This window comes from Uranotaenia lowii, chromosome 3, assembly GCF_029784155.1.
Source record: "Uranotaenia lowii strain MFRU-FL chromosome 3, ASM2978415v1, whole genome shotgun sequence".
NCBI lineage: Eukaryota > Metazoa > Arthropoda > Insecta > Diptera > Culicidae > Uranotaenia > Uranotaenia lowii.
The window spans coordinates 356,279,429-356,298,757 of record NC_073693.1 but is presented as its reverse complement, the minus strand read 5'-3'; the positions used below and the strand labels follow the sequence as shown (position 1 = coordinate 356,298,757).

Genomic DNA, 19,329 nt, shown 5'->3' with positions numbered 1-19,329 from the left:
GTCATTTTTGTCATTTTTGTCATTTTTGTCATTTTTGTCATTTTTGTCATTTTTGTCATTTTTGTCATTTTTGTCATTTTTGTCATTTTTGTCATTTTTGTCATTTTTGTCATTTTTGTCATTTTTGTCATTTTTGTCATTTTTGTCATTTTTGTCATTTTTGTCATTTTTGTCATTTTTGTCATTTTTGTCATTTTTGTCATTTTTGTCATTTTTGTCATTTTTGTCTATTTTGTCTATTTTGTCATTTTTGTCTATTTTGTCATTTTTGTCATTTTTGTCATTTTTGTCATTCTTGTCATTTTTGTCATTTTTGTCATTTTTGTCATTTTTGTCATTTTTGTCATTTTTGTCATTTTTGTCATTTTTGTCATTTTTGTCATTTTTGTCATTTTTGTCATTTTTGTCATTTTTGTCATTTTTGTCATTTTTGTCATTTTTGTCATTTTTGTCATTTTTGTCATTTTTGTCATTTTTGTCATTTTTGTCATTTTTGTCATTTTTGTCATTTATGTCATTTTTGTCATTTTTGTCATTTTTGTCATTTTTGTCATTTTTGTCATTTTTGTCATTTTTGTCATTTTTGTCATTTTTGTCATTTTTGTCATTTTTGTCATTTTTGTCATTTTTGTCATTTTTGTCATTTTTGTCATTTTTGTCATTTTTGTCATTTTTGTCATTTTTGTCATTTTTGTTATTTTTGTCATTTTTGTAATTTTTTTTCATTTTTGTCATTTTTGTCATTTTTATCATTTTTGTTATTTTTGTCGTTTTTATAATCTTGTCATTTAATTTTTTTTTGTTATTCTTGTGTTAGTTTCATGTTATGCTTTTATGACTTCTGAGTCAGTTTTTTTTTTTTCATTTTTGTTCAAAGCCTTGTTTCAATTTATATTTGGTTGTTATTTTTTCGTGTCTTTTTAGTCTCTTTTTTCCATTTTGTGTTGTTTTCAGCATTTTTAGAATTTTAGTAGTTTTTTTTGTCTATTCTCTTACAATTTTCTACCTTTTTTTTATTTTAGCTTTTTTTATCTTAATTTCATTAATCCATTTATATTTGTATGTCTTTTTTTTTTTTTGTTTCGATTATAGTCGTTTTACCATTTTTATGGCATTCGCGACTTAAATTTGTATGTCGTTTATAGGAATATTTATAGTTAATGATGTTTTTTTCTGTTTTGTTTTTGTCATTTTTGCAAATTTTCTTTGAATTTCTCGATAACGTTCAACGTCACTGAATTGTGTTGCGATTCATCTATCCATATTTACATTCAAAAAACACTTCACCGCAAATCGCTGAACCATTCAAATGATTCTGTGGTTCCATCAGTAAATGATTCACATTCAAATCGAGAGAAAAGCCTTGGAAAAGGGTGCTTCTGAAGCGATTCTCCTACACAATTCATCTCATCTTAAGCAATAACAAAAACACAAAAAAGAGAAACACGATCAACCAGAAAATCATTGTGTTGTGAGTGTGACTGTATCGGAACCGAGCCAGGCACTGATCCGTACAAAGTCAACATAAATAATAACACCCATCCATACATACCAAAAACCCTAAGATTTGTTACTGGGAGTGTGGGAGGATTCTCAGATTTTTTTTCTTCCTTTTTCCTTGACGACAACGCACACAAACTCGAAGCAAAATCGAGAGGAAAATTACAAATAAGCAATTTTCCAACTTTGTGCATGGCTGGAGAAGGTTTTCTTTGCTGCTAAGAAGAAGAAGAAAAAAACGGCAGAGAAAGAAATCTTTTCTCTAACCTTAACAATGAACGAAAGTACAAATGCTGTCACACACCCTGTTGGATTTTTTTTCTTTTAAAAAAATTTTCCTTGGAAACTTTTTCCAGTGATTTTTTTTGTTCAACTGTAATGAAGTTGGGCAAAAGTGTAAGGGAGTGTGGGACGGAAAACTGCACCAATAGCATTGATCTTGAGGGTACCGACTGACTGGTTGCGCAAATAAATGTATGAATGGGGTCATTTCTTGAGGACTGCGACCCACCATACCCCGGGAAAATGGGGATCGTTTGGTAAAGTTGCTTGCCTGTCTAATCAATTCATGACACGGAGGCACTTTTGGGTTTTGTACACTTTTTTCCGTTTTTTTTTCCATTGCAGAGGTTGATGAAATTTATTTCATTGGAAGGAAGTTCACAGTAGGATAAGTTGATGAGTTATAGAAAGAAAACTCCAGAAAAGGTTCAAAGCTCGATTTTTTTGCAAAATTTTTAGAAATGTTAGTTAAAACAGCTTGATCCTGAGGCCTCCAAATCCATTTTGCAGATTTTAGCTTTACATCATTTTTTTTACACATAAGAAATTGAAAAGAAACTATAAGAAGTATCCCTGGTATCCTATTCAATTGGATAAATCTGTGTTACTAGAGAAAGCTTAAAAACGTCAATATTTTCAGATTACTGACAGAAATTTTATTCTATTATTTTTTGCCTTTTTTTTTTCATTTTTGTGTCATTTTGGTGTCCTTTTTGTGTCATTTCTGTGTTATTTTTGAGTCATTTTTGTGTCACTTTTGTGTCATTTCTGTGTTATTTTTGTGTAATTTTTGTGTCATTTTTTTTCCTTTTTATATGTTTGCCTTTTTCGCCTTTTTTGCCTTTTTTGCCTTTTTTGCCTTTTTTGCCTTTTTTTGCCTTTTTTGCCTTTTTTGCCTTTTTTGCCTTTTTTGCCTTTTTTGCCTTTTTTGCCTTTTTTGCCTTTTTTGCCTTTTTTGACTGCGACCCACCATACCCCGGGAAAATGGGGATCGTTTGGTAAAGTTGCTTGCCTGTCTAATCAATTCATGACACGGCGGCACTTTTGGGTTTTGTACACTTTTTTCCGTTTTTTTTTTCCATTGCAGAGGTTGATGAAATTTATTTCATTGGAAGGAAGTTCACAGTAGGATAAGTTGATGAGTTATAGAAAGAAAACTCCAGAAAAGGTTCAAAGCTCGATTTTTTTGCAAAATTTTTAGAAATGTTAGTTGAAACAGCTTGATCCTGAGGCCTCCAAATCCATTTTGCAGATTTTAGCTTTACATCATTTTTTTTACACATAAGAAATTGAAAAGAAACTATAAGAAGTATCCCTGGTATCCTATTCAATTGGATAAATCTGTGTTACTAGAGAAAGCTTAAAAACGTCAATATTTTCAGATTACTGACAGAAATTTTATTCTATTATTTTTTGCCTTTTTTTTTTCATTTTTGTGTCATTTTGGTGTCCTTTTTGTGTCATTTCTGTGTTATTTTTGAGTCATTTTTGTGTCACTTTTGTGTCATTTCTGTGTTATTTTTGTGTAATTTTTGTGTCATTTTTTTTCCTTTTTATATGTTTGCCTTTTTCGCCTTTTTTGCCTTTTTTGCCTTTTTTGCCGTTTTTGCCTTTTTTGCCTTTTTTGCCTTTTTTGCCTTTTTTGCCTTTTTTGCCTTTTTTGCCTTTTTTGCTTTTTTTGCCTTTTTTGCCTTTTTTGCCTTTTTTGCCTTTTTTGCCTTTTTTGCCTTTTTTGCCTTTTTTGCCTTTTTTGCCTTTTTTTCCTTTTTTGCCTATTTTGCCTTTTTTGCCTTTTTTTGCCTTTTTTGCCTTTTTTGCCTTTTTTGCCTTTTTTGCCTTTTTTGCCTTTTTTGCCTTTTTTGCCTTTTTTGCCTTTTTTGCCTTTTTTGCCTTTTTTGCCTTTTTTGCCTTTTTTGCCTTTTTTGCCTTTTTTGCCTTTTTTGCCTTTTTTGCCTTTTTTGCCTTTTTTGCCTTTTTTGCCTTTTTTGCCTTTTTTGCCTTTTTTGCCTTTTTTGCCTTTTTTGCCTTTTTTGCCTTTTTTGCCTTTTTTGCTTTTTTTGCCTTTTTTGCCTTTTTTGCCTTTTTTGCCTTTTTTGCCTTTTTTGCCTTTTTTGCTTTTTTTGCCTTTTTTGCCTTTTTTTCCTTTTTTGCCTATTTTGCCTTTTTTGCCTTTTTTTGCCTTTTTTTGCCTTTTTTGCCTTTTTTGCCTTTTTTGCCTTTTTTGCCTTTTTTGCCTTTTTTGCCTTTTTTGCCTTTTTTGCCTTTTTTGCCTTTTCTGCCTTTTTTGCCTTTTTTGCCTTTTTTGCCTTTTTTGCCTTTTTTGCCTTTTTTGCCTTTTTTGCCTTTTTTGCCTTTTTTGCCTTTTTTGCCTTTTTTGCCTTTTTTGCCTTTTTTGCCTTTTTTGCCTTTTTTGCCTTTTTTGCCTTTTTTGCCTTTTTTGCCTTTTTTGCCTTTTTTGCCTTTTTTGCCTTTTTTGCCTTTTTTGCCTTTTTTGCCTTTTTTGCCTTTTTTGCCTTTTTTGCCTTTTTTGCCTTTTTTGCCTTTTTTGCCTTTTTTGCCTTTTTTGCCTTTTTTGCCTTTTTTGTCTTTTTTTGCCTTTTTTGCCTTTTTTGCCTTTTTTGCCTTTTTTGCCTTTTTTGCCTTTTTTGCCTTTTTTGCCTTTTTTGCCTTTTTTGCCTTTTTTGCCTTTTTTGCCTTTTTTGCCTTTTTTGCCTTTTTTGCCTTTTTTGCCTTTTTTGCCTTTTTTGCCTTTTTTGCCTTTTTTGCCTTTTTTGCCTTTTTTGCCTTTTTTGCCTTTTTTGCCTTTTTTGCCTTTTTTGCCTTTTTTGCCTTTTTTGCCTTTTTTGCCTTTTTTGCCTTTTTTGCCTTTTTTCCCAATTTTAACAATTTTGACCATTTTGACAATTTCAACAATTTCGACAATTTTGACAATTTTGACAATTTTGACAATTTTGACTATTTTGACTATTTTGACTATTTTGACAATTTGACAATTTTGACAATTTTGACAATTTTGACAATTTTGACAATTTTGACAATTTTGAAAATTTTGACAATTTTGACAATTTTGACAATTTTGACAATTTTGACAATTTTGAAAATTTTGACAATTTTGACAATTTTGACAATTTTGACAATTTTGACAATTTTGAAAATTTTTACAATTTTGACAATTTTGACAATTTTGACAATTTTGACAATTTTGACAATTTTGACAATTTTGACAATTTTGACAATTTTGACAATTTTGACAATTTTGACAATTTTGACCATTTTGACAATTTTGACAATTTTGACAAATTTGACAATTTTGACAATTTTGACAATTTTGACAATTTTGACAATTTTGACAATTTTGACAATTTTGACAATTTTGACAATTTTGACAATTTTGACAATTTTGACAATTTTGACAATTTTGACAATTTTGACAATTTTGATAATTTTGACAATTTTGACAATTTTGACAATTTTGACAATTTTGACAATTTTGACAATTTTGACAATTTTGACAATTTTGACAATTTTGACAATTTTGACAATTTTGACAATTTTGACAATTTTGACAATTTTGACAATTTTGACAATTTTGACAATTTTGACAATTTTGACAATTTTGACAATTTTGACAATTTTGACAATTTTGACAATTTTGACAATTTTGACAATTTTGACAATTTTGACAATTTTGACAATTTTGACAATTTTGACAGTTTTGACAATTTTGGCAATTTTGGCAATTTTGACAATTTTAAATATTTTGACAATTTTAACAATTTTGTCAATTTTGACAATTTTGACAATTTTGACAATTTTGACAATTTTAACAATTTTGTCAATTTTGACAATTTTGACAATTTTGACAATTTTGACAATTTTGACAATTTTGACAATTTTGACATGTTTGACAATTTTGACAATTTGGACAATTTGGACAATTTTGACAATTTTGTCTATTTTGAAAATTTTGACAGTTTAGACAATTTTGACAATTTTGACAATTTTGACAATTTTGACAATTTTGACAATTTTGACAATTTTGACAATTTTGACAATTTTGACAATTTTGACAATTTTGATAATTTTGACAATTTTGACAATTTGACAATTTTGACAATTTTGACAATTTTGAGAATTTTGAAAATTTTGACAATTTTGACAATTTTGACAATTTTGACAATTTTGACAATTTTGACAATTTTGACAATTTTGACAATTTTGACAATTTTGACAATTTTGACAATTTTGACAATTTTGACAATTTTGACAATTTTGACAATTTTGACAATTTTGACAATTTTGACAATTTTGACAATTTTGACAATTTTGACAATTTTGACAATTTTGACAATTTTGACAATTTTGACAATTTTGACAATTTTGACAATTTTGACAATTTTGACAATTTTGACAATTTTGACAATTTTGACAATTTTGACAATTTTGACAATTTTGACAATTTTGACAATTTTGACAATTTTGACAATTTTGACAATTTTGACAATTTTGATAATTTTGACAATTTTGACAATGTTGACAATTTTGACAATTTTGACAATTTTGATAATTTTGACAATTTTGAAGATTTCGACAGTTTTGATAATTTGACAATTTTGAAAATTTTGTCAGTTTTAACAATTTTGATAATTTTGACAATTTTGACAATTTTGACAATTTTGACAATTTTGACAATTTTGATAATTTTGACAATTTTGACAACTTTGACAATTTTGACAATTTTAACAATTCTGGAAATTTTGAAAATTTGGAGAATTTTGACAATTTTGACAATTTTGACAATTTTGACAATTTTGACAATTTTGACAATTTTGACAATTTTGACAATTTTGACAATTTTGACAATTTTGACAATTTTGACAATTTTGACAATTTTGACAATTTTGACAATTTTGACAATTTGACAATTTTGGGAATTTTGACAATTTTGGGAATTTTGACAATTTTGACAATTTTGACAATTTTGACAATTTTGACAGTTTTGACAATTTTGACAATTTTGACAATTTTGACAATTTTGACAATTTTGACAATTTTGACAATTTTGACAATTTTGACAATTTTGACAATTTTGACAATTTTGACAATTTTGACAATTTTGACAATTTTGTCAATTCGACAATTAGAGAATTTTGACAGTTTTGAAAATTTTGGAAATTTTGACAATTTTGGGAATTTTGAGAATTTTGAGAATTTTGATAATTTTGAGAATTTTTACAATTTTGACAATTTTGACAATTTTGACAATTTTGACAATTTTGACAATTTTGACAGTTTTGACAATTTTGAGAATTTTGACAATTTTGACAATTTTGGGAATTTTGAGAATTTTGAGAATTTTGATAATTTTGATGATTTTGATAATTTTGACAATTTTGACAATTTTGACAATTTTGACAATTTTGACAATTTAAACAATTTTGACAATTTTGACAGTTTAGACAATTTTGACAATTTTGACAATTTTGACAATTTTGACAATTTTGACAATTTGACAATTTTGACAATTTTGACAATTTTGACAATTTTGACAATTTTGACAATTTTGACTATTTTGACAATTTTGACAATTTTGACAATTTTGACAATTTGACAATTTTGACAATTTTGACAATTTTGACAATTTTGAAAATTTTGACAATTTTGACAATTTTGACAATTTTGACAATTTTGACAATTCTGACAATTTTGATAATTTTGACAATTTTGACGATTTCGACAGTTTTGATAATTTGACAATTTTGAAAATTTTGTCAGTTTTGATAATTTTGACAATTTTGACAATTTTGACAATTTTGACAACTTTGACAATTTTGACAATTTTGACAATGTTAACAATTCTGGAAATTTTGACAATTTGGAGAATTTTGACATTTTTGACATTTTTTACATTTTGGACAAAAATGAAGAATTAAAAATCCCACCGTGTTCGGTTACAAAGCCCAACGTAACCACATTGTTCAAGGATTTTCACCCTGACCAGTGTGTTGTAACGAAACGTCACGAAACGAAAGCTAGAAAAAATAAGGTACGCGAAAACGGGAGTGATGCGGAACGCACCACACCATTCATTCTTCAACACCATTCACCGTCGGATTTGTTCCTCTTAGTTTCGGCAGCTCGAACAGATTCAAAAAACCACATCTCCTTGTCCAATCGACCAACCAGTGTGCCAGGGTGTGCGGTTTCGGTTCCTTGTATGTGGCTTAACCTACCCCACACTTACAGATCGAGGAAGCATGATTCTTTGTGGTTAAACTATTCCGGAAAAGGCGACGGGCATGACTGACCAGGCACCACCAAAACGAAAACCACACCACAAGTCAGTCAGGATCAATTGATGACGGGGATGGAAGCAGGAAAAAAACAATAGTAATGAGAGGAACTGAACCGAACCGGACGACAATACAGCTCCGGAGGAAAAATTGTCCTCATTTATTTTCCCGCTGACCCAAGCACCGAAGGTTGTGGCTTTGTTTGAGAATTTACTTGGAAGGAGAGGGATTTTTCTTCCGGTATTGGAATTGTTTTCTCTTTCTGATTAGAAAGGGAATGTTTTCGGAATTTCAACTTGATTGAATTGGCAGTTTGGGACTTAAGTTCAAAATGATGTGAAAAGTGATTTATTTCCTGGTCGTTTTTTTATCGCTTCCTAGTAACAGTACTTCTTAAAGCTTTGGACATTGGCTAGTTCGGCGTAGTTTCCGGCAAAGAACCGAGCGTAATCTGGCTGGACACAGGTAAAATACTGGCGGAAGGCAACAGCTTCGGCGCAAGTGCCCGGGGGTTGTCTCCTGCGACGGAAGCAGTTCTCCAAACGTCCTCGGAACGATTCGTAAGTTTCACAACGACCCAGCTGGGTGTACAGATTGTCCACCAAAATGCCCTTCTGATCGCTGTAGACTTTGGTCCTTTTGAGGGCACATTGGATGGTACAGTGAGCAGCCGGGCAATCCGGGAAGATTTCACCATCATCTGAGCAGAAGTTCAGCGACTGGAATCCGCAGATACCGATGCAAGTGTCCAGGGCATCAATCAGCTGACAAACCGGAAGAGGAGTGAAACTTCCGGTACAGGTTCCGGTTCCACTGGTGCAACTGCTGCATCCACAAGAGCTCGACACGTGGCCAGCTGCGGGAGCAGAATCCCCGAAAGGTGCCAGTGCATGATGATCGTAGGACATCGTCGAATGACCGGCCAAGATGTCCCTTATGTGTCCCCGGAAGCACCGCAACGAGTAGTAAGCCCTAGCACAAACATCCAACGGGTCGATGATGGCCATCTTATGCTGGATGCACTGTTTGGTTTGCTGCTCACTCAGCGGATCCAATTTGTACTCCAATCCGCACCAGTTGGTTCCATTCTGATCGTTCCAGACATCAAAGACCAGCCCAACGCATCGCACAAAGCACATCGTATCCCGATCCGGAGGGAAACTAAACTGGTTGTACTGGTCCAACCTGGACTCACAAATTCCCAGGAACTTCACGCAATCGGAGGCCGCCTTATAGTACGCCGTAATCGACCCCTGAACGCCACCCTTCCAAGAGGGAGCAAAAACTAGAACCACCATTGATATCAGAGACAGGTAACGGTTTGTCATCTTCGAGTCGTGTTTAGTTAGTTAGCTGCTGTGTTTGTTGTGCTAATGCATAATTCAGTAGTAAACAAACAGACTTTTATACGATACTTTCCCCGGAACGGTGGCAGTGCGCTAGACTTAGGCTGGAGGCACGTAAGCTAGAACACACGACGTCTTTCACCAGACGAGGACTGGTTGAGGAAGTCTGTTAGACCGGCGCACTTTCTAAGACGAGAGTACAGTTAATGCACGCTTTTCCTGGAATATGCGCTTTGGGGAAAGACTTTCATCATTGTTTGTCATTTTTCGATAAAACAATTCTTAATACTAGTGAAAAGGTTGGGAAATCTAAACAAACATTTTAACAAAATAATTTATTTAATATAAACATTCTAACTTAAATATCGTCATTATACAACAACGCCTCAGTATGTGGATCCGGTTGCGACGCCGTGCAGGTCTGCCCCGTCGAAAGCAGCGCCTGTCGATTCCTGAGGGTAAACGCATTGAAGTGCTCCCGGAAGCACAGATACAGATTCCGGTAGGCAGCCGTACAGTTATCCTTGATCAGCGGCCTATTGGCTTCGATGCAAAGCCTAGCTCGGCTCTTGAACTCTTCCAGCGGCTGGTGTTCAGCAAACAGGTCGTGAAGTCGTTCCAGATACGGTCCCTCGGTATCACTGTATAAATCCAGTCGGATTCCCAAGCAACGGAACAAGCACCGGGTTTCCGCATCATCCGGGAAGATTCCTTGCTTGTAAAGTTTGAGATGGTTCCCTGGAATTCTGAGGATTTTCGAACAGGTGATTTGAGCTTTTCCGAACTTTTCTGGAGTAAGTTTCTCGGCAACACTGTTTCCGGGAGTGGGATGATCTTGTTTCCTTAGGACGCATCGGAACGAGTAATAGGCTTTGGCACAGGCATCTGATGAACTGCAGGTGGCCACTTTTCGTTCAGCACAGTGCAGCACCCTCTGAGTGAAGGCAGCTGCGTCACACCCGTTTGGATAGAACTGCCGAATTCCATCCACCTGAAGACCCTTCTCATCATCCCAGAACCCCAACATGATCCCGGCACAACGGATCATACACATCGTATCCCGATCCGGAGGATAAACGCTGATGTTGTACTGGGTCAGACGGTTTTTCGAAATCCCCAAATACTCCACGCAAGTCGCCTGAGCATTCAGCAACGCCTCGTTAACTAGCGCCTGTGATGGACAAACCAAAACACCCAACAAGGCGACCGTCGTAATCCGAACCCAGCTCTGAGCCATCTTGTTATCTAATGTGCGGACACCACCCAGCAAACAACTGATGGACTACCAGCGATATGCGGTCACTTTTATATGTCGGACCTCTGTGTTTGGTTGATAACACGTTTTCGGAAAAGTTTTCTAACCAAACAAACCTACCTTCTCCGGTAGTTGGGGTTACAGATTCTTGGGTTGTTAAACCACACGTTCTATATCTGATGTTATGTTATGTCATCAACAACGATGTTCTAGTTAGGTGGCACGCGGCCAAACCAAAACGAAAAATCTCGCGATGTTGATCATGTGATATAAGAGCGTTTGTTGCTTCCTGAATGCGATAGTGGGAGATTGGGGCCGTTGGGTAGTTTGGAAGAAAAGACAACCGAAATCTTATTGATGAAAATGGCTAGTTTGCGGGAATATTAAACACACGGATAGCTGAAAATAACATTCGAAAATAAGAATTCTGAGGTTAAGTTCCGATTTACGAAAAATTACTAGATTCAGACCGTGACTCGAAAATTCGGAAAAAGTTCAAAATCAAAGAAAGAGAATTCAGAATACTGAATTTATAATACTGATTTCAGAAGAAATAAAAGCTGTCTTTAGAAAAAAAAATGAAAAATTACAATCAGATATGATGATTAAAAATTTTAAATTCCAGAATTTCAGTCTACGACCCAAAGAGAAACATTTTTTTCTAAATTTGAAAAATTATAAGACTTAACTTACTCAGCTCAATGCAACAAAGAGAAAAATTGGACTTTCAAAACTTTGTTACAGAACTGTGGATCAAATACTTTTTTCACAAAAAAAGTTCAATGAAACAGTAAAAAATATAAATTCACCAGAACAGAATTGAGATCTCCAGGATTTTGTTTTTTTTATAGTTGGAATGAACCCTCTCCTCAAAATCGTGCTTTAATGCATTATCGATCAAAACTCTAAATCTGTTATTTCAACAATGCAATAACATTGAAAAAACATTAAAATTGAATTTACATTGTTTGGTAAATTTATTTATTTATATTTTACTGTAAACAACGCATTCTGTACTCAATCTGTGAAATAATGAATAAAGGTATCTAAATCCAAATATCATTTAGGAATTCCACCAAAACAACAAAACTTTAACAATATATTCTCAGTTAATCGTTTTGTTTAAAAAAAGGAAAGTATCAACATATAAAGAAAATAAAAAATTTCAGTGTAAGTATTCAAAATATTTCATAGAATGAAACACAACTCAAACAAAAAACAGAGTGAAAACTCAAAAAACTCTAATGTATTTTTAAATTGTTAATCTTTAAACCTCATAGTAGGAATCGCTCAGTGTAGGCCTTATACCTGATGAGTAGAGCTATCTTGCCACGAATTCTGACAGAAGATAGGAGAAAGAAGAAAATATTAAGAAAGATGTAAAACGACAGAATAACTAGTTGAATAATAGTGAGGTAGATAAGGCCGGATTAATCTGGTCGAAGGCACAGGGCAATTTTGGTGGACATTTTTTTTTTTCATTTTAATCAAAAATATATCTGTTGCAGTTTGTAAACAAAAAAATCTAGTCTATTTATTCTAAAAACAAGCTTTATTTATGCTTGATCATATGCAAAATTAAACTGCCAGATCGTTTATTCTAACTCGAGAGATCAATCCTGATTAAATATTCATCCTCACAATGAAGTTTTAGTTGAAAAAGTCGTAGTCAAAATTCAAATTAAAATTCTCCTTTAGAAATATACTTCTAAACCAAAAAAAAAACCATTCGAATTGAAGTCTCAAATAATTATTCAGAATAAAATTTTGAAAGCGTTTAAAAATTGAAATTCGAATAAGAAAACATCAGTTAAAATTCCGAAACCGAATTAAAAATTTGTTCTGATTAAGATTCAAAACTCTAAAATAATACCATAAATTGATGACAGTATTTAACAGCTTTTTAACAGAATTCAGTCTACAAAATTACAAAAAAATGAGGATTCAATTTATTCCTGGAAATCAACATTAGAATAAAGAACATAATTCGAATATAAGAATTCAAATTAAATTAAGTTAAAGGATAAAAAAATAAAAATTAATCAGAACTCAACAATAAAGACTTTCAAATAAAAATCCAGTGCCAGAGCTAGGTTCAATCATCCAGACATGAATTAAAATCAGTCAATAATTTTCAAAACTAAAATCAAAACTGTTATTAGAAAATTAATGGATTATTTGAATAAAGAGCATTTTTGTCTTTAGGGAAACTAATGGGCATTGTAATATTTTAATAAAAACATTGATTGTGTATCTGAGAAACAAGCAGAAGAATTCTTCAAAATTCGGATATCGAATGCTGGCAGGTTGGAATTTGAAAATTGAAAAATTAAAGACCATATTCGTTATTTGTCATCAGATTTTCATTATCAAGCTCCGTGCTCGAATAAGCAAAAAGAATCAGGATTATTGATAAATTGCAGTTTAAAACTTGGAATTTATCTCGTAATAGTGAAAAAATATATATTTTTCGAAATCAAAGATTTGTGATAAGTGCTCCTAAAAATTATGATTTGTAAATAATTTGTTGCTTTGTCAAAGTTCGAAGGTATGAAACGTTACTTTATAATTGCTTAACCCATATAAGGTCTTTAGAACCAAAAGGGGTTAAGAGTGCAAACATAAGAATTTAAGTTTACAATCCATAACGGTTTTTCCATAATTCATACTACCTATTATCGGTGAAATTTTCAGGTTTAAAAAAAAAATTCTTCATTCTTTTCCGATCGATATATGTATGAACTTTCTGAAACAGGTATGAAAAACTAGAAAAAAAGAAAACTTTGAAGCGCGTTTTCTCTAAAACAGCTTTGATGCACGTAAAACTCTGTGGCTCTTAGGAAAGCTTGCCAGATTCCCCGGTTTTATCCAGGTTTGCTCAGGTATTCAATACAAAATTTTGGAAATTTTAGGGCCGGCTCGGCTACCCGGAGTTCATTTAATAAAACCCGAATTTTGCCCGGATTTATTCACTCTAATAGTCAAATCAAACAAGAAAAACAAATTACGTTGTACAATTTTTAAATTATGCGGGTTTTCATGAAGGATTTTTTGGAAGTTTAAATAACAATTTAAAATCTGCTGATTAGTTTTGAGGAAAAAAATTTTGCCCGGATATTCCCCGGATTTTTGTTCGACTATTTTGAAATCAAATGCCCGGATTTAGCCAGGTCCTTATATTTAAAAAAAAAGCCAGGATTTGTTCGGCCCGGATACGTGCTGAAGAAATTCTGGCAACCTTATTCTTGGTTTTCCTAATGTATGTTTTCCTGTATGTCCTTAATGTTGTAGAACTGAGAATTTGTGTTTGTTTCTTCAGCAAGTTATGGAGGCATCTGAGGCAAATCATATAAAAAAAATAAGTAAATAATTTTTTTTTGTCAATGAGTTAAAAATCCTGAATTAATTTATATTTTGAGTTTAAGATTTCATAAATTTATAATTATTGTGTAGAGCAAAACTTATAATTTTTTCCCCCATGGAGATTTTTAACAAGTAAAATTGTCAGTTCAAGAATGGGAAATAACATGATTCCACAATGTGTTTAAAAATAAGTGATAATAAACATGTCAGAAAATAAACTCGCCTCCGCCGGCGTTAAATATTGTTTCACTAAATCACCTAGACATTTCATTTCAGGGCACCATTAACGTTTCCATATTGAAATTTTTTTATAACTGTGCAATGCAATAAACCATTTGTATTGAAAAACAAATTTTGACACAAAGAATGGGTTGTCTTTAGAATGGATTTTTTATGAAGAAGTATAACCAATATAGTTCAGAATTTTAAGCCATCCATTATAACTTCAAAAACCATTCATCACATACTAATTGAAAACTCCTTCAAATTGGTAGCCATGTGACAGGCGTTGAATACTGATGATAGTCAACAGAATTTAGCCAAAAAAATCTTAAACCTAAATTTTATTACTTATCTCTTTGATTATTTAAAAAAAAACGTTGTAACAAATTTTCTGCTAATTTAAAAAGTTAAAAAAAAACAATTTTAACCTGTTATTTTTTTTGTGTTTCTTATAATTCTGATTGATAAACTGGTTTTGATAAATTACTTTGATCACAAAATTCCCAGTTTCCCGAGGGGCAAAGAACTTAATAGCTAATTTTCATTGTCCTGGGTGCCCTAAATAGATATATGCAATTTGTTTTTTCTTCTATCAGCTTATGCATTTTTTATTTACTTTTAAAAGAAGGTAAAAATCGTCTAAAAAACTAGGCCCTTTTTTGACAAAATTTTAAAATATTACAAAGAAATTAAAAGTACGTACTCAATTAATAAGCGACGTTTTCTAAGACCACAAGTTATTCAGACTTATGCGAAATGAGCTAGAGAAGCATTCTATTTGTTTACTTTTCTCCATTTTGTGACATAAGAGAGTTATTGCGATTTTTTTAAAAGAAAGTTCAAACCCAAATTGAATTTTCTATATTTTTAAAAGCAGAAATAAAATTATTTTGCAAGCTTCAACAAATAGCTTAAATTTAATAAAACCTTTTTTTTTAAACATACTTCAGTAATATAAAAAATACTTACAAATTTAAAAAAAAAAATGTTGTTTAGGATGCTAAAATCTCCAATAATCTCCAAAATTAAATTCTTTAATTAAATTTTTAAAATTATCCTATAAAAAACTTTTCTTTTTGATCTCCATTTTGTTTGTTTGTTTGTTTTTTTTTTTTTAATAAAACAACCGAATTGTATAGTATAGTCTGCCGAAATGTTCAAATAAAATGACCGCATATAAAAGTTAAACTATTTCAGTTTTTTTGAATTATTTTCAATAACACTAGTTTACAAAATTGTTCAAAAATTGTATTTTGGTCGAAAATTCTCGTATAAAACGCAATGCGTAAAAAGTACTCATTGCGTGTTGGACAAAATTTGCGGCCTTTGAACTGCAATAATTTTTTTTTAACTTCAAGTTCAATCGTGTTGTGGTGAAATAATTGTTTCAACTTAGGCTTTCAGAAATCAGTCGTAAAAAACAATCGGCTAGTGATGGGAAAAGTTATTGATGAAAACCCAGTATTTTTTGTTTCTCCCGGGCAGAATATCTTTAAATTTTATTCACATTTGAGACTCAAGCAACCCCTCCCTATGGTCAGATCTTCCTGAAATTAAAGTTAATAAATAATTTTTGTTTGGAGCGAGTGAGATTTATCATGTTTTACTCTTCCTATACTGTAATAAGTGTACTGCGATTCGTTAATATATTAAAAACTACAAAAATTACTGTTATGGTAAAGTAGCTATAACTTCTTCACTTTTCAACCGATTTTGAGAAATAACCACTTGAATTTTTTGTTTTGAATTGATTTTTAAGGCCAATAAAGAATCAGATTTTTTAAATGTTACCTTCGAGTCTAAAACTTTCGCTGAAACAAAAACTCTCTAAAAAATGTGTTTTTTATATTTTTTTCTATCAGATAGTCACTAATACCAACAATACTGTTGATCATACGCAAAAACAGTGTCCAAATGATCGATGAAAAATTTATTCACCTTCAATAAGCAAAAGAGGGTTTTCAAATTACTGTTATGCCGTCCGAGATATTTTAATCCAAGGTTGCGAAATCTCATGAGATTGAGATTTTTTTAAGTGAGATTTTCCTTTTTTGAATCTCAGTGTGATGCTAGCTAATCTCATCGTGAGTATCACAAACGGTTCTTGTCTTGAATGTCAACGCTTTCTCAGACTGAGAATCACGAGCAGAAAAACTACTTTTTGGAAGGCAGAGATGCCATGGAATAATATTTGTGCAAGCTCTTGAACAATGAAACAAGTTTTATAGTTCAGAAAAAGCTGAACATACCATGACTTTTTAAAAACTGTCAGTTATACTTGATGAATGTTAAAGGCCAGTTATACAATTTTTTAAACATTTTTATAGAGAACATACTATTAAAAGGTTGATGATAAGAATTTGTTTTTTTTTAATTTATGTCTTAAGCAAAGTGGCGAAATCTCGTTCAGTTAATATTTTATCGAGTGAGGTTCTTCCTTTTTGAATCTCAGTGTGAAACGTTAACGTTGATTGTGAATGAAAGTTTTGATTTTCAACATCTTTCTGAAGAATGTATTCTCATGACTTGTAAGAATCTGATTATAATATTTATGTCTTAGTTTAATGAAAGTTTTACAGAATGAGCAAAAAGTTTTTATGACCAAATATGTTGATGAGTCTCGCTCGTATTCAGAGGGTTTAAGACATGTAAGTTATGAGATTGTATTTCCTACAGTAATGTACTTTTAAATCTCTTAAAAACGTTGATGAAAAGTTTTGCAATCATGGAAAAGAACCGCAAACATTGAAATGCCCAAGCTCAAAATTCTTCAAAAAACCCCCAATGGCTTTATGTGCTTGCCAGAAAAAAACATCTCAAATCTTCTGGACATTACAAGAAACTATAAAAAAATATAGCAAAATCTGAATAGCTAAATATTTGATTATTATAAATATTAACACAAAAAGTACCGCAAAGACAACTAAGCTGGGAAACACTAAAATTCAGAATTAAAATTATAAGGATCCACCGGGCCTAATTTTACAAATTTAGTATCTTTGAATTACCGAAAGTTTTTTTTGTCAATTTTGCAGAAAAAAGTTTTATGATTTTATTTATAGCATTCGAGCTATGCTTTGCTTTTACTTGTAGCGGCAACCTTAAAAACGAAGTTGAAATTTATAGGTAGCTATGTAGAGTTTTAATATGAATGAAAAAAACAGTTTCTTAATCTTCCAAACAAATTAAATTTTAAAATATAAAAATCAAAAAAAAAATTGTTACCAACGAAAAACCATTCCAATTAAAACGCATGGCATCCCAGCTTATGCAACCGGCTGGAATCGACCACATATGAAAAGCATTTATGAACCAAATAAAAAGTAATAAAGAAATATCAAAATTTTCCCTTTCAAATGAAAGCTGCGGTTTGTAGCTTCTATCCCAACGGTTAATCTTTTTTATTTCAATTTAAAAAAGACATTTTAATGATTGTTTATGCATTTTAACGATTTTCTTTTTCAAGAGAAGGAAAGCCGGTTTTATTTGCACCGGCTCACAGATCTTATTCAAATATTATCTCGACTCGCGTGATGTTTGAAATTCCCTGTGGGAAATTTCTGAAGTAGAAAACATGATCGTTGCACCAAAAAGTAGGATATGATTCATACAAGCACTACAAATGTCCGATAAATTCACTTATTCTTTTAAGAGCGTTTCCAGAAGATTTATAGAATTCTAAATAGAAAAAAGCATATGACAGGAATAATAATGTGCCATTGATAATTAAGATTGATCAAATATTATTGTACTACCATCTGGAGTAATTGTAAAATCGCTTCTTTGTTAAGCGGCCTTACTTCTAATTTTTTGATTATTATCTTATGAGCTTTTAGACATTTGCAATGAATTGTTCTTTAATTTTCATAGCTGGATTTTTTTAACGATTTTTGAGTACGTTTAAAAACGCCCTTTAAAAGAATGTCGTGAAACCCTTGGAAAAAACACTGTTCAATTTTATTAAAATTGCTAGTTTAGACTGTTAATTGATCATTCACAGCCTAGTACATAATTTTGAAGTGGTTTTTGTGAAATCGGGAATGTTAAGATTGGTTTCGAAAATTGGTTTTCTCTACGGTTGTTCCGGATCTTTTACAGTCTCTAAGTGACTATCACTGTCAAAAATTCGGCAGAAAATTGCACTACCAATGAGTAGTTTGGAACAGAGAAGGGATGTCAGGACCAAGGACGTTTAAAAAAAGATCGTTTGAAAAGAGATTTAAATAAAAGTTGAAACAAAGGACAGCTTATCACTGACATCACAGCTTCTATTTTTTCATTTAGTTGATATAAAAAAGTAGGTTTTAATTCTGAATGAATAGATGCATATTTGTTAGAATACATGAGCTTTGTTAATATTTCCATATTTAGATATCCTTCACTCGTACACAACATGCTCTGAAGAAGGGACCGCATGAAATTTGATGACTGTGATCATATTACAGTTCAACATATGTTTTTTTTTGTATGCCAACAGCCGAGAAAATACATAAAAAAACTGAGTTTTGACCTTTTTTTTGTAAAAATTTCAGACCTTGAGAGTTAAAACAAATATCGATTTTTCTATTAATGTATTCTATGCTTAGCTAATTAAGCATATTTTACTGATTTCAAATAGCCAGAAAATCTATTACAAATGTTGCTTTTAATCCCATATTATGTTGTTGCTTTTAATTTAAAAAAAAAAAATCAACAAAACGTCAACGACTGAATTTTATATTTTTTTTATTTAAGTCGTCTTGACTATGAAATTATGTTATAAATTGTTTAGTACCAAAGCGCCGTATGTTGTTGTTCTCAACGTTTATAAGGTAGTGTGTTGTGTACATAGACACTTTTTAAAACATAGGTACCACGAGCTTTAACACTTTCGTTATTAAAAAGTTTCAATAAACTCTAATCATCAAAGCGCTCTTATTTTTTTTTATATCAAAGCGTTTGGAGTCGTTCAACTTGGCGTGTCGCTAGTGTGAAAAGCTAATCCCATTATATGATAGATTCAAAGATTCCATAGATTCGTTACAAATTTAACTGTCGTCAAAAAATAGTAGGGGAAAAAGTGGGGAAT

General features: G+C 31.6%; 2 protein-coding genes across 2 annotated transcripts; both read right to left on the bottom strand.

Annotated features, from left to right (window-relative positions):
- Positions 1 to 8,452: 8,452 nt before the first annotated feature.
- LOC129753978 (uncharacterized) lies at positions 8,453 to 9,403 on the bottom strand. The gene has a single exon (XM_055749831.1). The coding sequence runs from the start codon at positions 9,401 to 9,403 to the stop codon at positions 8,453 to 8,455; it is 951 nt and encodes a 316-aa protein (XP_055605806.1).
- Positions 9,404 to 9,779: 376 nt separating this feature from the next.
- On the bottom strand, positions 9,780 to 10,690 carry LOC129753977 (general odorant-binding protein 45-like). Its single transcript, XM_055749830.1, has one exon. It carries the CDS (start codon positions 10,656 to 10,658, stop codon positions 9,780 to 9,782), a length of 879 nt encoding a protein of 292 aa, XP_055605805.1. The 5' UTR covers positions 10,659 to 10,690.
- Positions 10,691 to 19,329: the final 8,639 nt, after the last annotated feature.

Excerpts from the sequence above, each read along its gene's own strand:
- LOC129753978 (XM_055749831.1), bottom strand. The coding sequence starts at position 9,403 with ATGACAAACCGTTACCTGTCTCTGATATCAATGGTGGTTCTAGTTTTT.
- LOC129753977 (XM_055749830.1), bottom strand. The coding sequence starts at position 10,658 with ATGGCTCAGAGCTGGGTTCGGATTACGACGGTCGCCTTGTTGGGTGTT.